The sequence below is a fragment of the Schistocerca gregaria genome, chromosome 2, assembly GCF_023897955.1.
Source record: "Schistocerca gregaria isolate iqSchGreg1 chromosome 2, iqSchGreg1.2, whole genome shotgun sequence".
In the NCBI taxonomy this organism is placed as follows: domain Eukaryota; kingdom Metazoa; phylum Arthropoda; class Insecta; order Orthoptera; family Acrididae; genus Schistocerca; species Schistocerca gregaria.
In genome coordinates, this window is record NC_064921.1 from 473,919,580 (window position 1) to 473,935,337 (window position 15,758).

At 41.5% G+C, this 15,758-nt stretch overlaps 1 protein-coding gene across 3 annotated transcripts in view; it reads left to right on the forward strand.

Moving 5' to 3' along the window:
* The window catches only part of LOC126326445 (nucleolar pre-ribosomal-associated protein 1), a 170,176-nt gene that overhangs the window by 68,383 nt on the left and 86,035 nt on the right, over positions 1–15,758 (forward strand). For all 3 annotated transcript variants that reach the window (XM_049995641.1, XM_049995642.1, XM_049995643.1), the window contains exons 5-6: positions 486–706; positions 3,133–3,288. In XM_049995641.1, the coding sequence (XP_049851598.1) occupies positions 486–706; positions 3,133–3,288 (377 nt within the window). The remainder of the gene's footprint in view (positions 1–485; positions 707–3,132; positions 3,289–15,758) is intronic.

Sequence of the window (15,758 nt, forward strand, 5' to 3'; positions counted from 1 at the left end):
TAAAGGTAAGTGTGTTTTCAACACCTTTTGAAACACATTTTTATGAGAATTATTTTGTTTAGAGAAAGGTGAAGAGCTCATTGTTAATCAATAATAAATTACAGTAGCACAGTGTAAGACTAGTAGTATGGTATTTGCAAAACAAATGATGGATTGTTTATTTACCACACACACAGATGTAGAAAGTTCATGATATCTGCAAAAGAAGTGGAGTGTTAAAATAAGAACGCTTGTTATTTATGCTAGTTCCAGACTCACCAGTCACCTTTATCAAAATCCCCACACTAATTTCAGATCTTGATTCTTGAGAAACTAAACAGAAAATCCTATGTGCTGTTTGTTTGTTTGTGTATTACATGCTGCATTTTTATTATTTTGGTCTCGACAATGTATTATGTTTATTTTTTGTGTAATGTTTTTTGAGAAATATCAACTGTGATTTTTCTTTATTAGTAGCATAATAAAATGTATCCTGTCTGTTGCAGGATATATAAACAGCATAATTCCTGGCCTTCTGTATGATAGTGCTGACTTGGTAGTTCTGGTATTAGCTACGTTACGATCTAAAGTGCTAGAAAACCCATCAGTCTCAAAGACCAACAAATTGCGAACATTTAGTGTTCCTATAATTCGGTCTCTTATAGGCTTGTATGAATGGAAAGGTCCTCAGAAATGGAAAGGAGATGCTGATAGTCTGATACAACAGGTATGCTGTGAGCCAGTCATAAATGTTCTATTCACACTATGAACCACTCTAATACTTCTTTTATAATTCAATGAAACAGGTTGAAGTATTTTTGTTTAATCTGACAATCATTTTGTAAAAGAAAGAAGATTGAATTTCTAACTCAAGCAGTCAGTCAAAGTTTGCTGACATGCATTTTCCATTGTAATTGAAATCATATTTAATAACTGTGTTATCCATTTAATCTGTATAGTACAAATAACTGGAAATTAGGGTATAGGATGAATACCACAAAGTTTTAATTAAGTATGATATGATACTCTCAGTCCTTTGTCATGACTCAAAAACTTCAAGTCTGTTAATTCCTTGGAGACCTAAGGTGAGTCAGTTCTCAAGCTATCTGCTTGAAATAATTCTCACATAAGACATTCAGAAGAATTTGACATGAATCCCTGTCTTTGGTATCAGGTTTAACTACATAACTGTAGCATTGTTTAGCTGGCAAATTGATGGCTACCCCTCTTACAGGGGCATGTTCAGGATGGTTCAAATATTCTCAAAAGCTTTCTTGGAATCACTGTGCCTCTACTACGACTTCTGAAACTTGGGATATGGTCCCCTGAGGATCAATGCATATAAAATGTCAGTTAGTAAGCACCGTGATTAGTTCAGCTGTATTTCTTTCTACTCCATTTCTAACTTTGACTTTCGACTTTCATACCGAATTTAAAATTTCAAAGTTGTGATTCGGTTATCTTGTGAATCACACTAGATCGCGTGTTTCTTGTGAATCATGAACTTTAAACAACTCACTACTTTCCATTATTATTTATCTACCATTATCACTTATTGTTTGACACCTCTCCCTACGAAGAGGAACTGAAATGTTCATATTTGACTTTCTGACTTTGTTTACTTGTTTTCTGAAAGTGCTACATTTGTTAGTATTACTTCCCTCCCCCCCTCCCCTCCCCCCCCCCCACTCTCTCTCCTCTCTCTCTCTCTCTCCTCTCTCTCTCTCTCTCTCTCTCTCTCTCTCTCTCTCTCCTGTGTGTGTGTGTGTGTGTGTGTGTGTGTGTGTGTGTGTGTGTGTGGAGGGGGGGGGGGGCATGTGCCCATGTGCAAACACTTAAACACTTGCATGGGGGTGCACTCTTTAATATGTACACTAATGCTTTGTATGCTGTTTGCGTGCCAAGTGCATTATTCTTCCCCAAAATTCTCCAAACAAATTCAAATCCTTCATTTACCTTCCCTAACACAGTATTTTTCTCATCAAGCATTACACAATAATTATGCAGTGTGTCTACAGCAGTCAAAGGGTAAATCTATTTAATGTCATATGTGTAATCCTAAAATTTGTCTTTCCTGTGAGCTTGTGTTTCCTCATAGAAAAGTAACCATTAACCTTAAAGATTATAAATAGTTAAAAATCATGATAAATTTAACCAATGGAAAATCCAGGTGGAATGATGATTGCTGCTCACCATAAAGAAGAGACGTTGAGTCGCAGACAGACACAGTAAAAAGACTGCCATATATGTTGAGCTTTTGGCCGAAAGGCCTTTTTCTGCAGTAGGCAACACATGCACATTCGGACAAGCGCAACTTGTTGGCTAGAGACCGTGGTCGTGTTTGTGTGTGAATTGCTTTGAAAGGGCATAGTTTTCCACTTCAGTAAAACGCCTTTTGGCCAAAAGCTCAACATATATGACAGACTTTTTATTGTGTCTGTCTGCGACTCAACATTTCCTCTGTATGGCGTGTAGTAATCTTCCATTTTCATAGTAGTGTCATAAAATGATGATAAAATTTTTTAGACGGAAGGCATTGTACAAAAGGTATACGCTGAGGCAATCCATGAGCTACAATTATGTGGCCACTAATGGTTTCAACGATTTTGTGTCTGCAAAACAAAGATACCACAATAACCACTGCCACCACCAAGCTCTTGTCATCTGCTAGCATATCCTTTTGTGTAACAGCCCAAGTCTGGCAAATTAGAAAGCCCGTTAGGGTGTTTAGAGGGAAAGTCACTGCTGTTTTAGTTGCCCCCCCCCCCTCACACACACACACACACACACACACACACACACACACACACACACACACACACACACACACATGAAAATACAACTCACACACACAGGCCTACAGACTCTCTGGCTGCCAAGGCCAGAGACTGTGAGCATGTCTGTGTGAGTTGCATTTGTGTGTGTGTGTGTGTGTGTGTGTGTGTGTGTGTGTGTGTGTGTGTTTCAGGTTCTCCACTATATGGTGAGCAGTAATCTATCCATTTCATGATATTGCATTATTCCATCCTGGTTTTTCCATTGTTAGAAACTGTGGCATGTTTCATATACCATCCTTGTGAGTTTTTCTTAAATGCAAGTGAACGTTTTCCGTTTTTGTTGTTGTTTGTACAGTTTATCCTTTATGATTTACAGACAGACGAACAGGAAGGCAAATCTGTGGTGTGTGAATCAGTGCACGAGTTCCTGATTGTACTGTGCACTTCTCGAAAGCATGGAATTGCATTCATAGATAAAACCTTAGGTACATCCGGTAATAAACAAAATCCAGTGCTGTATGGTGTTCTACAGGTAGCATATTTAATTTTTGTTCGTAAAGTATGTAATCTACTGTGATGTATTGTTGCTGTTGAAAGACTGACTTTTAGTTGCAATATAGGTACAGAATAACCTTATTCTTTGTTTGTTTAGTTGATAAATTTGATTTTAGCTACAGTATTGTCATTTTATAACTTAAATTGTCTCCTGACATGACCAACCAAATGAAACAGTGTTGTACTTAACAAATAAGATTCTTGTGTGGGTTGAGAAGGGTTCCAATTCCCCATCTGGCCACTTGGTATAGGTATTATACATGGCTTTCATTTTGATACATTTTGCATGTACTCCTTTTTTGATATGCCTAAATCAAATAGCACTGCAATTTAAAGCTGATTGACTAGTAATATTAATAGTTAAAAGAGTGCACCATGGTGCGCAGAGTGGCGGCGCAGTTAGAGGCGCCATGTCACTGACTGTGTGGCCCCTCACACTGGAGGTTTGAGTCCTCCCTCAGACATGGGTGTGTGTGTGTTGTTTTTAACATAGGTTAGTTTAAGTAGTGTGTAAATCTAGGGACCGATGACCTCTGCAGTTTGCCGGCCAGTGTGGCCGAGCGGTTCTTGGCGCTACAGTTTGGATCCGCGCGACTGCTACGGTTGCAGGTTTGAATCCTGCCTTGGGCATGGATGTGTGTGATGTCCGTAGGTTAGTTAGGTTTAAGTAGTTCTAAGTTCTAGGGGACTGATGACCTCAGATGTAAAGTCCCATAGCGCTCAGAGCCATTTGAACCTCTGCAGTTTGGTCCCTTAAGAACTCACACACATTTGAACATTTGATTGCACCACATCTGTACACATGCAAAATATATCAACAGGCTATATGACCATAGGTTGTTACTTGTGAAAGACATTGTAGGTGGTTTCATAACTAAAGAGTACTTTTAACAAACTATCCAAGAGATATCAGTGCTGCATGTACAAAAGATGACTGGCCTGACTTGTATCATTTTCATCATATCAGCATGATATAAACCTTAGCAAGTGCAATTTTATCTGTATGTAATTGCTGATCACTGAGTAATTTCCTTCTTACAGTCTAATGAAGAAAGTAGCGTGACAGCATTAGATTTGCATATAACACACAGTGGTTGCTTGACAGATGTTGACATACAAATTAAGAGACCTATTTCAAACATTATTTTTCTGGAAATTTGTGGTTTGATATTATCAACAGTTGGTTAATTGCGCCTATTATTTTATCAGATTGTCTTACTGGGCTTGGATGTAGAGACACCCTAAAAAAGAAACCATATTGAATGAGTGCATTTGCCTAAAAGACCAGTCATATTTCTATATTATGAAAAGGATAGTTGCTACTTACCATATTGCGGAGATGCTGAGTCTCAGATAGGAACAACAAAAGATTGTCAGAAAGTGAGCATTGACCAACAAGGCCTACGTTCGAGGTAGACAACATACGCACACACACTAATGCAAATGCAACTCACACACATGATGACAGTCTCAGGCTGTTGAGGCCAGACTGCAAGCAGCAGCGCATGACAGGAGAAGCAAGTGGATAGCGGAGATAAGGAGGAGACTGGGATGGGGAGGGGGAGGTACAGCTGAGTATGGATGGGGAAAGGTAAATTGCTGCTTCTGGGAGCATACAGGGACAAGGTGGAGAGAGGTATGGCAGCTAGGTGCAGTCAGGAGGTTAGACGGGGGGGGGGGGGGGGGGGGGGGGGTAGTTTGCAGGAAATGAGGAATTTGTGGAATGGAGGCCTGTGTAGTGCTGCAATGGGAAAAGGGCAGGCTTTAGAAGGGTAGGGATAATAACTATCGTAGGTTGAGGCCAGAGGGGTTATGGGAATGCAGGATATATTGCAGGGAGAGTTCCCACCTATGCAATTCAGAAAATCTGGTGTTGATGGGAAGAATCCAGATGGTAGAGATGATGTAGTAGTCATTGTAATGAAGAACATCGTGTTGGGTGGCCTGCTCAGCATTGGGATGGTCCCGCTGTTTTTTGACCATAGTTTGTAGGTCCTCGTTTTTGTGGACAAATGGCTTGTTGGTTGTCACATCCACATAGAATACAGCTCATTGGTTGTAGCTTAACTTGTAGACCACATGACTGGTTTCACAGGTAGCCCTGCCTTTGATGGGATATGTGATGCTTGTGACTGAACTTGAGTAGGTGGCAGTGGTGGTGGGTGGTTGCATGGGACTATTACAGTGAGATGAACCCTGAGGCAAGGGGATTGGGAGCAGGAGTTGTGTAGGGATGGACAAGGATATTGTGAAGGTTCGTTGGGCGGAGGAATATTGCTGTAGGAGGGGTAGGAATGATAGTGAGTAGGACATTTTTCATTTTAGGGCTCTGGGGTAGGTAGTCAAAACGCTGGCTGAGAATGTGATTCAGTTGCTCCAGTCCTGGGTGGTACTATGTCTTGAGGGGAATGCTCCTCTGTGGATGGACAGTGGGACTTATGTAGGTGGTGGGTGTCTGGTGAGATAAGATACAGGAGATCTGTTTTTGTACAATGTTGTGAGTGTAATTACATTCTGTGAAAGACTCACTGAGACCCTTGGTATTTTTTTAGTGGGATTGCTCTTCACTACAGAGGCAACGGCCGCAGGTGACTGGACTGATGACCTCAGCAGTTTGGTCCCATAAGACCTTACCAGTGCCGCGGGTGGCTAGGCTGTATAAAAGGGACTTGTATAGAATGGGTGACAGCTGCTGAAGTGGAGGTATTCATGGTGGTTGGTAGGTTTGATATGGATGGAGGTACTGATGTAACCATCTTTGAGGTGTAGGTCAACATCAAGGAGGATTGCTTTTTGGGTTGAGTAAGGCCAGTTGAAGTAAATGGGGGAGAAGGTGTTCAGGTTCTAGAGAAATGTGTATAGGACACAGGCAGCCACCTGTGGCCGTCGCATCTGTAGTGATGAGCAGTCCCTTTTGAAATATACCAACGGTCTCAATGAAGTGTTCGCAGTCTGTAATTGCCCTCCCAACCTTGTACAAAAACAAATCTGTGCCTTGTATCTCCTGTCATCCACTACCTACCAAAGTCCCTCTGTCCGACCACAGAGGAGCATTCCCCTTGTGACACAGTACTACCCAGGACTGGAGCAACTGAATCACATTCTTTGCAAAGGTTTCAACCACCTCTTGCTGTGCCCTGAAATTAGGAATATCCTACCCACTATCCTTCTCACCCACAGGCACTGACTCCATGGAGCCTGAGGCGGCCCAAGCCTCTTCAAAAATTCATTTGGGGGGGGTGGAGCTTTATGCTTTCTAAAATTACAAAATTATGCTGGAATTTTTTATTTTCCTTGTTTGACAATAGTTACCTTTTAAAATACATTCAGTAATGATTTAAAATAAATAATTACTATGGCTGTAAGCAGGTTAACAGAAAACGAGTGGTGTGAATCATGATAGTGTTACGGTGCTGCGGGCAGACTTAGAATGTGTCCCGGTGCAGGAACCTTTGGGTAAAGTCTGGCGCCGGCAGGCCAACGTTGCGGCCACGGCAACATCAAAAGGACTGGAGCAGAAGCACCTGGAACCCTCCACCTTGCGTCACTTAACACTTCAAAACATTATGACGCCATGGCTATATAAAGCCCACCCTGCTGTCGCAGTCATTCATTGAGGATAGTTTCGTTCAGTGCATGGTGCAGACGTGTTTAGTGTTTTGACTTTAGTGTGTAGTGGTCTATTTTATATGACTACATTTTATTCGTTTACATTAGTATATTGTGAATTAAGTTTTGCAATGGATAAATTTGTTACTGGTCGCTGTGGGCGAGCAGTTCTAGGCGCTTCAGTCCAGAATCGCGCTGCTGCTATGGTCGCAAGTTCGAATCCTGCCTCAGGCATGGATGCATGTGATGTCCTTAGGTTAGTTAGGTTTAAGTAGTTCTAAGACTAGGGGAATGATGACCTCAGATGTTAAGTCCCATAGTGCTTAGAGCCATTTGAACCATTTGATAAATCTGTTAATAAAAAGGCACACTTGGAAGTTGATGATATTATAAGTCAACCTCCAACAATTATTGTGTCATTAGTTGCTTTGTCATCATCAGGCGAGAACTGTTCGCAGCCCAAGCCTGGACAATATTTTCTTCAAAAGAAGAAGATGCATTTACTTCTGTAGGGTTTTCCAACTGGAAAAAGGCTTTGGAAAAATTCCGTCTACATGAAAATATGTTTACGCACAAAGAAGGTGTTCTGAAACTAAATTCTATCATTAATCGAAGTGTGGCCTCTCAATTGAATGAACAGTTAGACAGTGATATGAAGAAAGGCCATTTAGCTCTTGAGAAAATTTTTACTGCTGTGCGATTTCTATGCTAACAAGGACTAGCAATTAGAGGGCATGAAGATGTAAACTCAGTTTTTTCAATTGTTTGAAATCCAAAAGAATGACATACGTGAGTTTAAAAATTGATTAGAACATTCAGAGTATAAGTGGACGTCCCACGACATTCAGAACGAGATCATTGAACCACTAGGAAAGTCTGTGTTGAGAAAGGTATTGGTTTCCATCAAGAAGACTGAACATTTTTCTATTATGGTTGACGAAACAAGTGATTCTTCGATTCGCGAACAAGTGTCATTTTGTATTTGTACTGTTGATGATTCCTTAATCATAAACAAAGACTTTATTGGCTTATTGAGATCCCCAACACTGAATCACAAACTCTGTTTAGTATTTTAAAAGACGTTTTTGCTCGTCTTGATTTGTCAATGGATAACTTAAGAGGACAGTGCTATGATGGTGCCTCGAGTAAGAGAGGTAAGTTCAAAGGAATAAAAAAGTTAGTTTTGGATATACAACCAAAGGCACAATATGTGCACTGCACTGCTCACAGTTTAGACTTGCCACTTTTAGACAGTCTCCACCATCTTACTTCTGTGAGGGATATTATGGCTTTATCCAAGGACTTAATAAACACCATAAGGGAATCCAACAAAAGGATGGGACTTTTTTTAAGTGGTGCTGATCTGGAAAAAAAATATGAGGGCTTGATTTGTATATTGAATGGAAGGTGTGATAGTTTTGAAGACTTTTGGGAATTTTAAAGAAAAACCTTCACAAGTTGATGATCCTTCGCTTCCTCGGAATCGAAGTATACCAAAGAAGTATGAAAACAATGAAGCCAGCTCACCATACACTTTCAAAACCTCAAAGCTATTTACATTGAAGGTTGTGAAATGGTGCAATCTGATTTGTTTCAACTGGACTCACACAGGTCATTGCAGCTGAACAAGAGTGCTTGTTTTTAGTAAACAGAGGTGAAACAAATTTGGAAAAATCAACTGAGTTCTTCTGAAAAGACCTAGACTTTGAGAGACTGCACTTACACTTGAATATGTTAGCCAATATCACTAATAAAAGAAACCAGTCTTAAAAAAACATGCGTGATGTAAGAAAGTACATTACACAAGAGCCTGCAGTTGGAGAAATGTTATGTGAAGTAGTGAAGTGCATTAAGCTTCTCCAAGTAGTACCAATCATGACAGCAACAGCAGAATGGTCATTTAGCACCCTTAGACGTCTGAAGTCATATCTCTGATCAACAATGGGACAGAAGCGATTGAACAACTCATTTGTTCTTCATGCCCACTGAGATGTATTGGATGAATTGGATATCTGACCACTAAGCGCTAACTTCATATTCAGTTATCCAGTCAGACAGTCGACATTTGCACCTTTCTAAAGACACTCTAGCCCTAATAATGGCATTTAGAGCAATGTTAAAAAACATTATAAAATAGAAAATTAAATACATACATAATGTTAAATTTTCAGTTTCGAAATATTAGTACTAGTTTAGTACCGTATTGGGCAACGGCCTTGCTGCAGTGGATACACGTGTTCCGGTGAGATCAAGGAAGTTAAGCACTATCGGGCATGGTCAGCACTTGGATGGGTGACCATCTGGAACCCCATGCGCTGTTGCCATTTTTGGGGAGCACTCAGCCCCGTGATGCCAATTGAGGAGCTACTCAACTGAATAGTAGCGGCTTTGGTCAAGAATACCATCTTACGACCGGGAGAACAGTGTGCTGACCCCACGCCCCTCCTATCTGCATCCTCCACCGAGGATGACACAGTGGTCGGATGGTCCCGGAAGGCCACTCGTGGCCTGAAGACAGAGTGCTTTTTTTTAGTACTGTATTACTATATTACGATATTAGTTAATTTGAAATACTTAAATATTTTTAGGGTGTAAGACCCAATTAAAACCCGCTATTTACATACTTTTTGACTGAAAGTATTAGGCATACTGTACTAACTTAATTAACTGTATTAAAGCATTAACTTTGAGATACTGTTTTTATTTAATGAACCCTAAACCTTATTCAAAGTATCAGCACTTTGTATATATCAAAACATGTGGTACATGTTAGAAATCTTCTCTGTGACAAATCTAAAGTGTTCAATGAGAAAAATTTACTTGTGCAATGATAAGAATGCAGTGCGAATGTATTCACATCTGTTGGAGAAATGCAATGAAAACAAACACTCCAAACCGACATTTCACGACAATTAATCTGTAAAAAAATGCACCACATGTTGTAATGAAAGAATGTAAAGCGTCTGAAGATGAATCATAACAATTAGAAACCGGTAACAGTACCCTTTGAGTAAAGGAACTGAAAATAACTTTGTGGCTGGTTGCTGTCAACACCAACATTTGTCTTCAAATAACAGCCACAGTCTCCAACCACGTCATCATATGACAAAATTGTGTTACTCAAAGTAAGCTTAAATTAGCTATTTCATTTATTAATCAAAGTGTGACAGCAATATTTGAAGTTTTATTTTTTTAATGATAGTTTAGGATTTATTTAAATATAATTTCAGTCTCTTTAGAGCTATATATTCGCTGCTCTGTAATATTCTATAAGCATGATTATTACTGTAAATTAAATTAGCTTTTTTATGAAAATTCCCTGTGTGTTTATGTTTCTTCAAAGCCAGAAAATGTGTCAGTCTTGTTGAGTTTCCCGGAGTGTCGATTTATCGAGAGTGCAGCTTTCGGGGTTTTAATGTTGATCATATGACTCTAAAATGCTTTAAAAAACTTTAAAACTCATCTAAAATTTAGGAAATTACCCAGGGCAAGACCCTCAGTATGCCCCCCCCCCCCCCCCCCCCCCGCCCCGTCCAATATTTTTTATAAGTTGGCGCCCCTGTTCTCACCAGTCCCACAGCAGTATTCCACCGCCATTGAACCTACACAGTATCCTCTCCCATCCCTACCAACTCCTGCTCCCAATCCCTTGCCTCACGGCTCATCTTCCTGTGATAGATTTAGATGTGAGACCTATCCCATACATCCCTCCGCCATTACCTACTCCAGTACAGTCACGAGCATCACCTATTCCATCAAAGGCAGGGCTACCAGTGAAACAAGTCATATGATCTTCAAGCTAAGCTGCAACCACTGTGCTGGCCAAGAACAACCTGGACCACCTCATTGCTGCGCATGCCACCCAACATGAAGGTCTTCATTTCAGTGACTGCTTCATTGCCTGTTCCCTCTGTATTCTTCCCACCAACACCAGATTTTCTGAATTGTGCAGGTGGAAACTCTCCCTGTAGATATATCCTACATACCCATAACCCTCCTGGCCTCAACCTTCTTTAGTCATTGTCCCTACCCTTTTAACTCCTGCCCTGTTCCCATTCCAGCACTACACATCCCTCTATTCCATCAACACACTCACAGTCTTGTTACTTGTCTCCTTTTCTGCTAACACCCCTTCCCCTGCCCACCATCTGACCTCCTGACTACGCCTAGCTGTCCTACACTCTTTCCAACTCGTCCCTGTATGCTCCCACTATTAGCACTTTACCACCCCCATCCCTACCCCGCTATCCTTGTCCCTCCCCACCCCAGCCTCCCCCTCACCCTCACCACCCTTTTGCTTCTCCCATCATGTGCTGCTGCTTGCAGTATGGCCTCAGCAGCCAAAGACTGCAGTCGTGTGTGTGTGTGTGTGTGTGTTTGTGTGTGTTTGTTTGTTTGTTGTCTATCTCAAGCTCATTTTCAGACAGTCTTTTTGTTGTACCTATCTGAGACTCAGCGTATCTGCTACATAATGTGTTGCAGCTATCCTTTTTATGATATTGTTACATTTCGTCCTGGATTTTCCACTGTTGAATTGTGCTTGATGGTTTTTCTTCCATTCTGTAACCCAGTACTGTTATCCTTTATTACTATTTTGTAATGCATTACTATTCTGATTATCCATTCTTCTTTCTCTTCTTTCCTGTGTTTCTCTTGTCGCCTCACAAGCTTATACTACACGCTCTATTTACGAGACACACTGTATGAACCATCTCGGCCATGCACAACAGAAGCTATAAGACCACAATGATTGTTGATGCAGCAGCTCATGTCCCACATTACTCCTGCTGATATCATTAATCCGATACCTTCAAATTGATTTCCCTTATCTTCCTGTGCCACATGATCTTGTATCTCATCCTACCAACACCTCCCCACCCCCACTCCTTCTTTCTGTGCCAGTTAGCACATACTAACTTCACCTAATCAGGTCATACTTGCTGTCCCCCTTCTTCACGCTTATCCACCTGTAACCCTCATTCCACTCTTTTATTTAATTTTTCATTAATCTCATTGTGTCTTCACGCCAATTTCGGTTGGTTTTTGCCTTCACTATCAGCCTACTCCCTCATATTTCTGTTTGTTTCTCCCTACTTCATCCATTTCATTCTTTTTGTGATGTTTCCCACGTGTTTGGGTGTATTTCTGCGAATTTGATTTGGATGTATTTCTATGCCATTGACATATTTTACACCTTTTTATCCTCCACTGTAGGTCCTTGCTCCTTAAATCTGCATCAATAAAGAAAAGTTTCCTTATTCGTAGCAAGAACCCAGTCCCACATACTGTTCCTGCATTGTTGCTTGGCTCATGAAATCCCCTCAAGTGGCCTTACCACCAAATTACCCATCTCCAGCTGCCACCCTTCCTTGCACAGTGATATCCATGTGTTCAGATTCTGTTAGTCCTTAACCCTCAACAACATAGTCGTGCAAAGCCATATCAGTCAGGCTCAAACCACCTTTCAGTATCTCCTCTCCATCCATAAAATTCTCCTGCTATGCAATTCCAAATTCCTGGATCCCATATCGCACACTGAAATCCTTGCCCTCGATGAACTAGAGCAACATGCACAATACCACCTCAAAAAACTCCTTAGCCTGTTCACTTCCTATTCTCATCTTGGACTACCACAATCCACCACCTCTTCAACAACCTCCAAACCTCCCCCACATCCCATCATGGCTTGCAAACCCTGCCTCACAGACCTTCTATATTTACTTCATCCTCAAAAACTCCCTCCCACCACCATAGAGAATCCAGAGCCTAAACAGATCTGAAACACGGCCATGAACCTTTCCTCCAAAAGGCTTAGCCTTGCAGAAATATCAGCCTTTTCCAAAAACCTCATCTTTTGCACCACTCCCAAATTCAGTCATGCAGGACTTGTGAAAGACCTTCTTTCCTCCTGCCGGTCCTTAGAGTGGAAACACTTTTTTGCCACCAACCCTACCAATCAGACTTGGCCAAAGACCAATTTTGAACCCTGCCTGCCTTAGTTAACTCCTCCATCCAACCGTGACCCGTCCTCGCTGCCCTCAAATCACACCTTGCTAACTTTCCAGAACTTCTTAACCTTGAACATTGCCTCACCATCATTCCCAAAATACCTCAACATGCAAACTGACCTTACATCTGCAAAAATAATTGCAATCCACTACCTAAAAACTGATCCTGACCTTATAATCATACCTGCTGACAAAGGCACCACCACTACCATTTTGAACCGCAAGGATTACTTAATGGAAGGACTCTGCCAGCTGTCAGATTCATCTACATATGAACCCTGACACAGTGACCCCATTCCAGACATCCAGCAGAATCCTCAGTCTTTCCTCAAATCCTTAGGCCCATACCAGAACCTCTTCCCAGAGTCCATTTCTCTCCTCACCTGTACCATTCCCCGCACTCCTACCTTCTACATGCTTCCTGAAGCCCATAAAGCAAACCACCCAGGAAGCCCCATTGTGACCAGTGACTCTGACTCAACTGAGAGAATCTCACCTCTTATAGACCAATACCTGCAGCCTATTACCTGCAATCTCCTTCCTAGTTGCCATGACCAACTATATCCTCACCTACAATTACTTCTCCTTCGAGAACATTACCTTCAAACAAATCCGGGGAATGGCTATGGACACTCACATGGCAACAACCTGTGCCAACTTGTTCATGGGCCATATAAAGAAATTCTACGTAAACATCCAGAATCCCAAACCCTTCACTTGGTTCATTATCTGCATTGAGGGTTAGGACAAGCTATCCACATTTCTCCAGAACCTCAACACCTTCTCCCCCATTCGCTTCATTTGGTCCTACTCGACCCAACAAGCCACCTTCCTCGATGTTGACCTCCATCTCAAAGGTGGCTATATCAGTACCTATCATCCATATCAAACCTACAAACCACAAGGAATACCACACTTTGACAGCTGCCACCCATTCCATACCAAGAAGTCCATTTCATACAGCCTAGTCACCCACAGCCATTGCATCTGTATTGATGAGCAGTTCCTTTCCAAAGATACCGAGGGTCTCACTGAGGGCTTCACAGCCATTAATTATCCTCCAAACCTTGTACAAAAACAGATCTCCCATGCCGTATGTCTCCAGTCACCCACCAACCCACCATCCGGCCAAAGTGGAGCATTTCCCTTTTGAGTCAGTAACATGAAGGGCTGAAACTACTGAATCACATTCTCTGCCAGGGTTTTGACTACCTGTCGCCGTGCCTTGAAATGAGGAATGTTATGCCTACTATCCTTTCCACTCCTCCCATAGTGGTATTCTGTCACTCATCAAACCTACACAGTATCCTCGTCCACCCTACACAACTCTTGCTCCCACCCTCTTGGTGCATGACTCATATCCCTTTAATAGAACTACACCCTTCCACCATCAACTGCTCCAATCCAGTCATAAGCATCAACTATTCCATGAAAGGCAGGGCTACCTGCAAAATGAGTCATATGATATACAAGCTAAGCTGCAACCACTGTGCTGCGTTCTATGTGTGCACAGCAACCAATAAGCTGTCTTCCCACATGAATGGCCATCGACACTGTGGCCAAGAAACAGCTTGGACACCCCATTACTGGGCCCACCGTCCAACATGACATTCTTCATTTCAATGACTGCTTCACAGGCTCTGCCATCTGGATCCTTCCCACTAACACCATATTTTCTTAATTGTGCAGATGGGAACTCGCCCTGCAATATATCCTATTTCCTGTACCCTCCTAGCCTCAACCTTCCTTAGTCATTGTCCCTACCCTTGTAGACCCTCCCCTGTTTCCATTCCAGCACCACACAGCCTTCTATTCCACCATCAAACCCAGTCTTTTTACTTCCCTCATTTTCTGCTAACCCTACTTTCCGTCCAACCTCCTGACTGCACCTAGCTGCCATAACTCTCTCCATCTCATTCCTGTATGCTCCCAGAAGCAGCACTTTACCATTCCCCACCCATACTCTGCTGTATCCTCCCCCTCCCCACCCCAGCCTCCTCCTTATCTCCGCTATCCATTTGCTTCTCCCATCATGTGTTGCTGCTTGCAGTGTGGCCTCAACAGCCTGAGACTGTCATCGTGTGTGTGAGTTGCATTTGCGTGAGTGTATGTGCATATGTTGTCTATCTCCATGTAGCCCTTGTTGGCCGAGAGCTCGCTTTCTGACAGTCTTTTTGTTGTGCCTATCTGCGACTAAGCATCTCTGCTATATGGTGAGTTGCAACTGTCCTCTTCATAATATTGTTACATTTCATCCTGGATTTTCCATTGTTGAGTCATATTTTTACAGTATATCTGTGTTTGCTACATGTCGTACAAATCTAATATTTTCTGACTTCATAGATCATTGAAGTTTCTGGGTGTATGGTATGTAGATCGAAGGAAAAGTCTACAGGGAAATAGTAAACAAAAGGCACAGATTTTGTCCAACATTACAGCCAGAGGGAACCAGTTTTGTGGAAAGAACTGGAAAGTGTGTTAGTCATTGTTGGGATATTTCAAACATTAAATTAAGTTTGTAAATTGTTCTTATTGTTTGCAATAAATAATTGTTTCAATAAATTACTCTCATGTTGCTGGTCATTTTTATGTCAATTCCTTATGCATAATGTGCAAACCCTCTGATAATTGGTCATGTATAACCTATGTGAACTGTAACTCAAAATTATACTTACTTTGATCACCAAATTTATGTTCCATTCCTCATGAAACCATTTGTTTAAATTAACACTTCTTATCTTGGCAGGAACTTGAAATGGAAAAAGCTGTAAATATGTGATGAATAAAATCTGAAAATTTCTTCAAAGGAAGTTAAAGTAAATGACTTTTA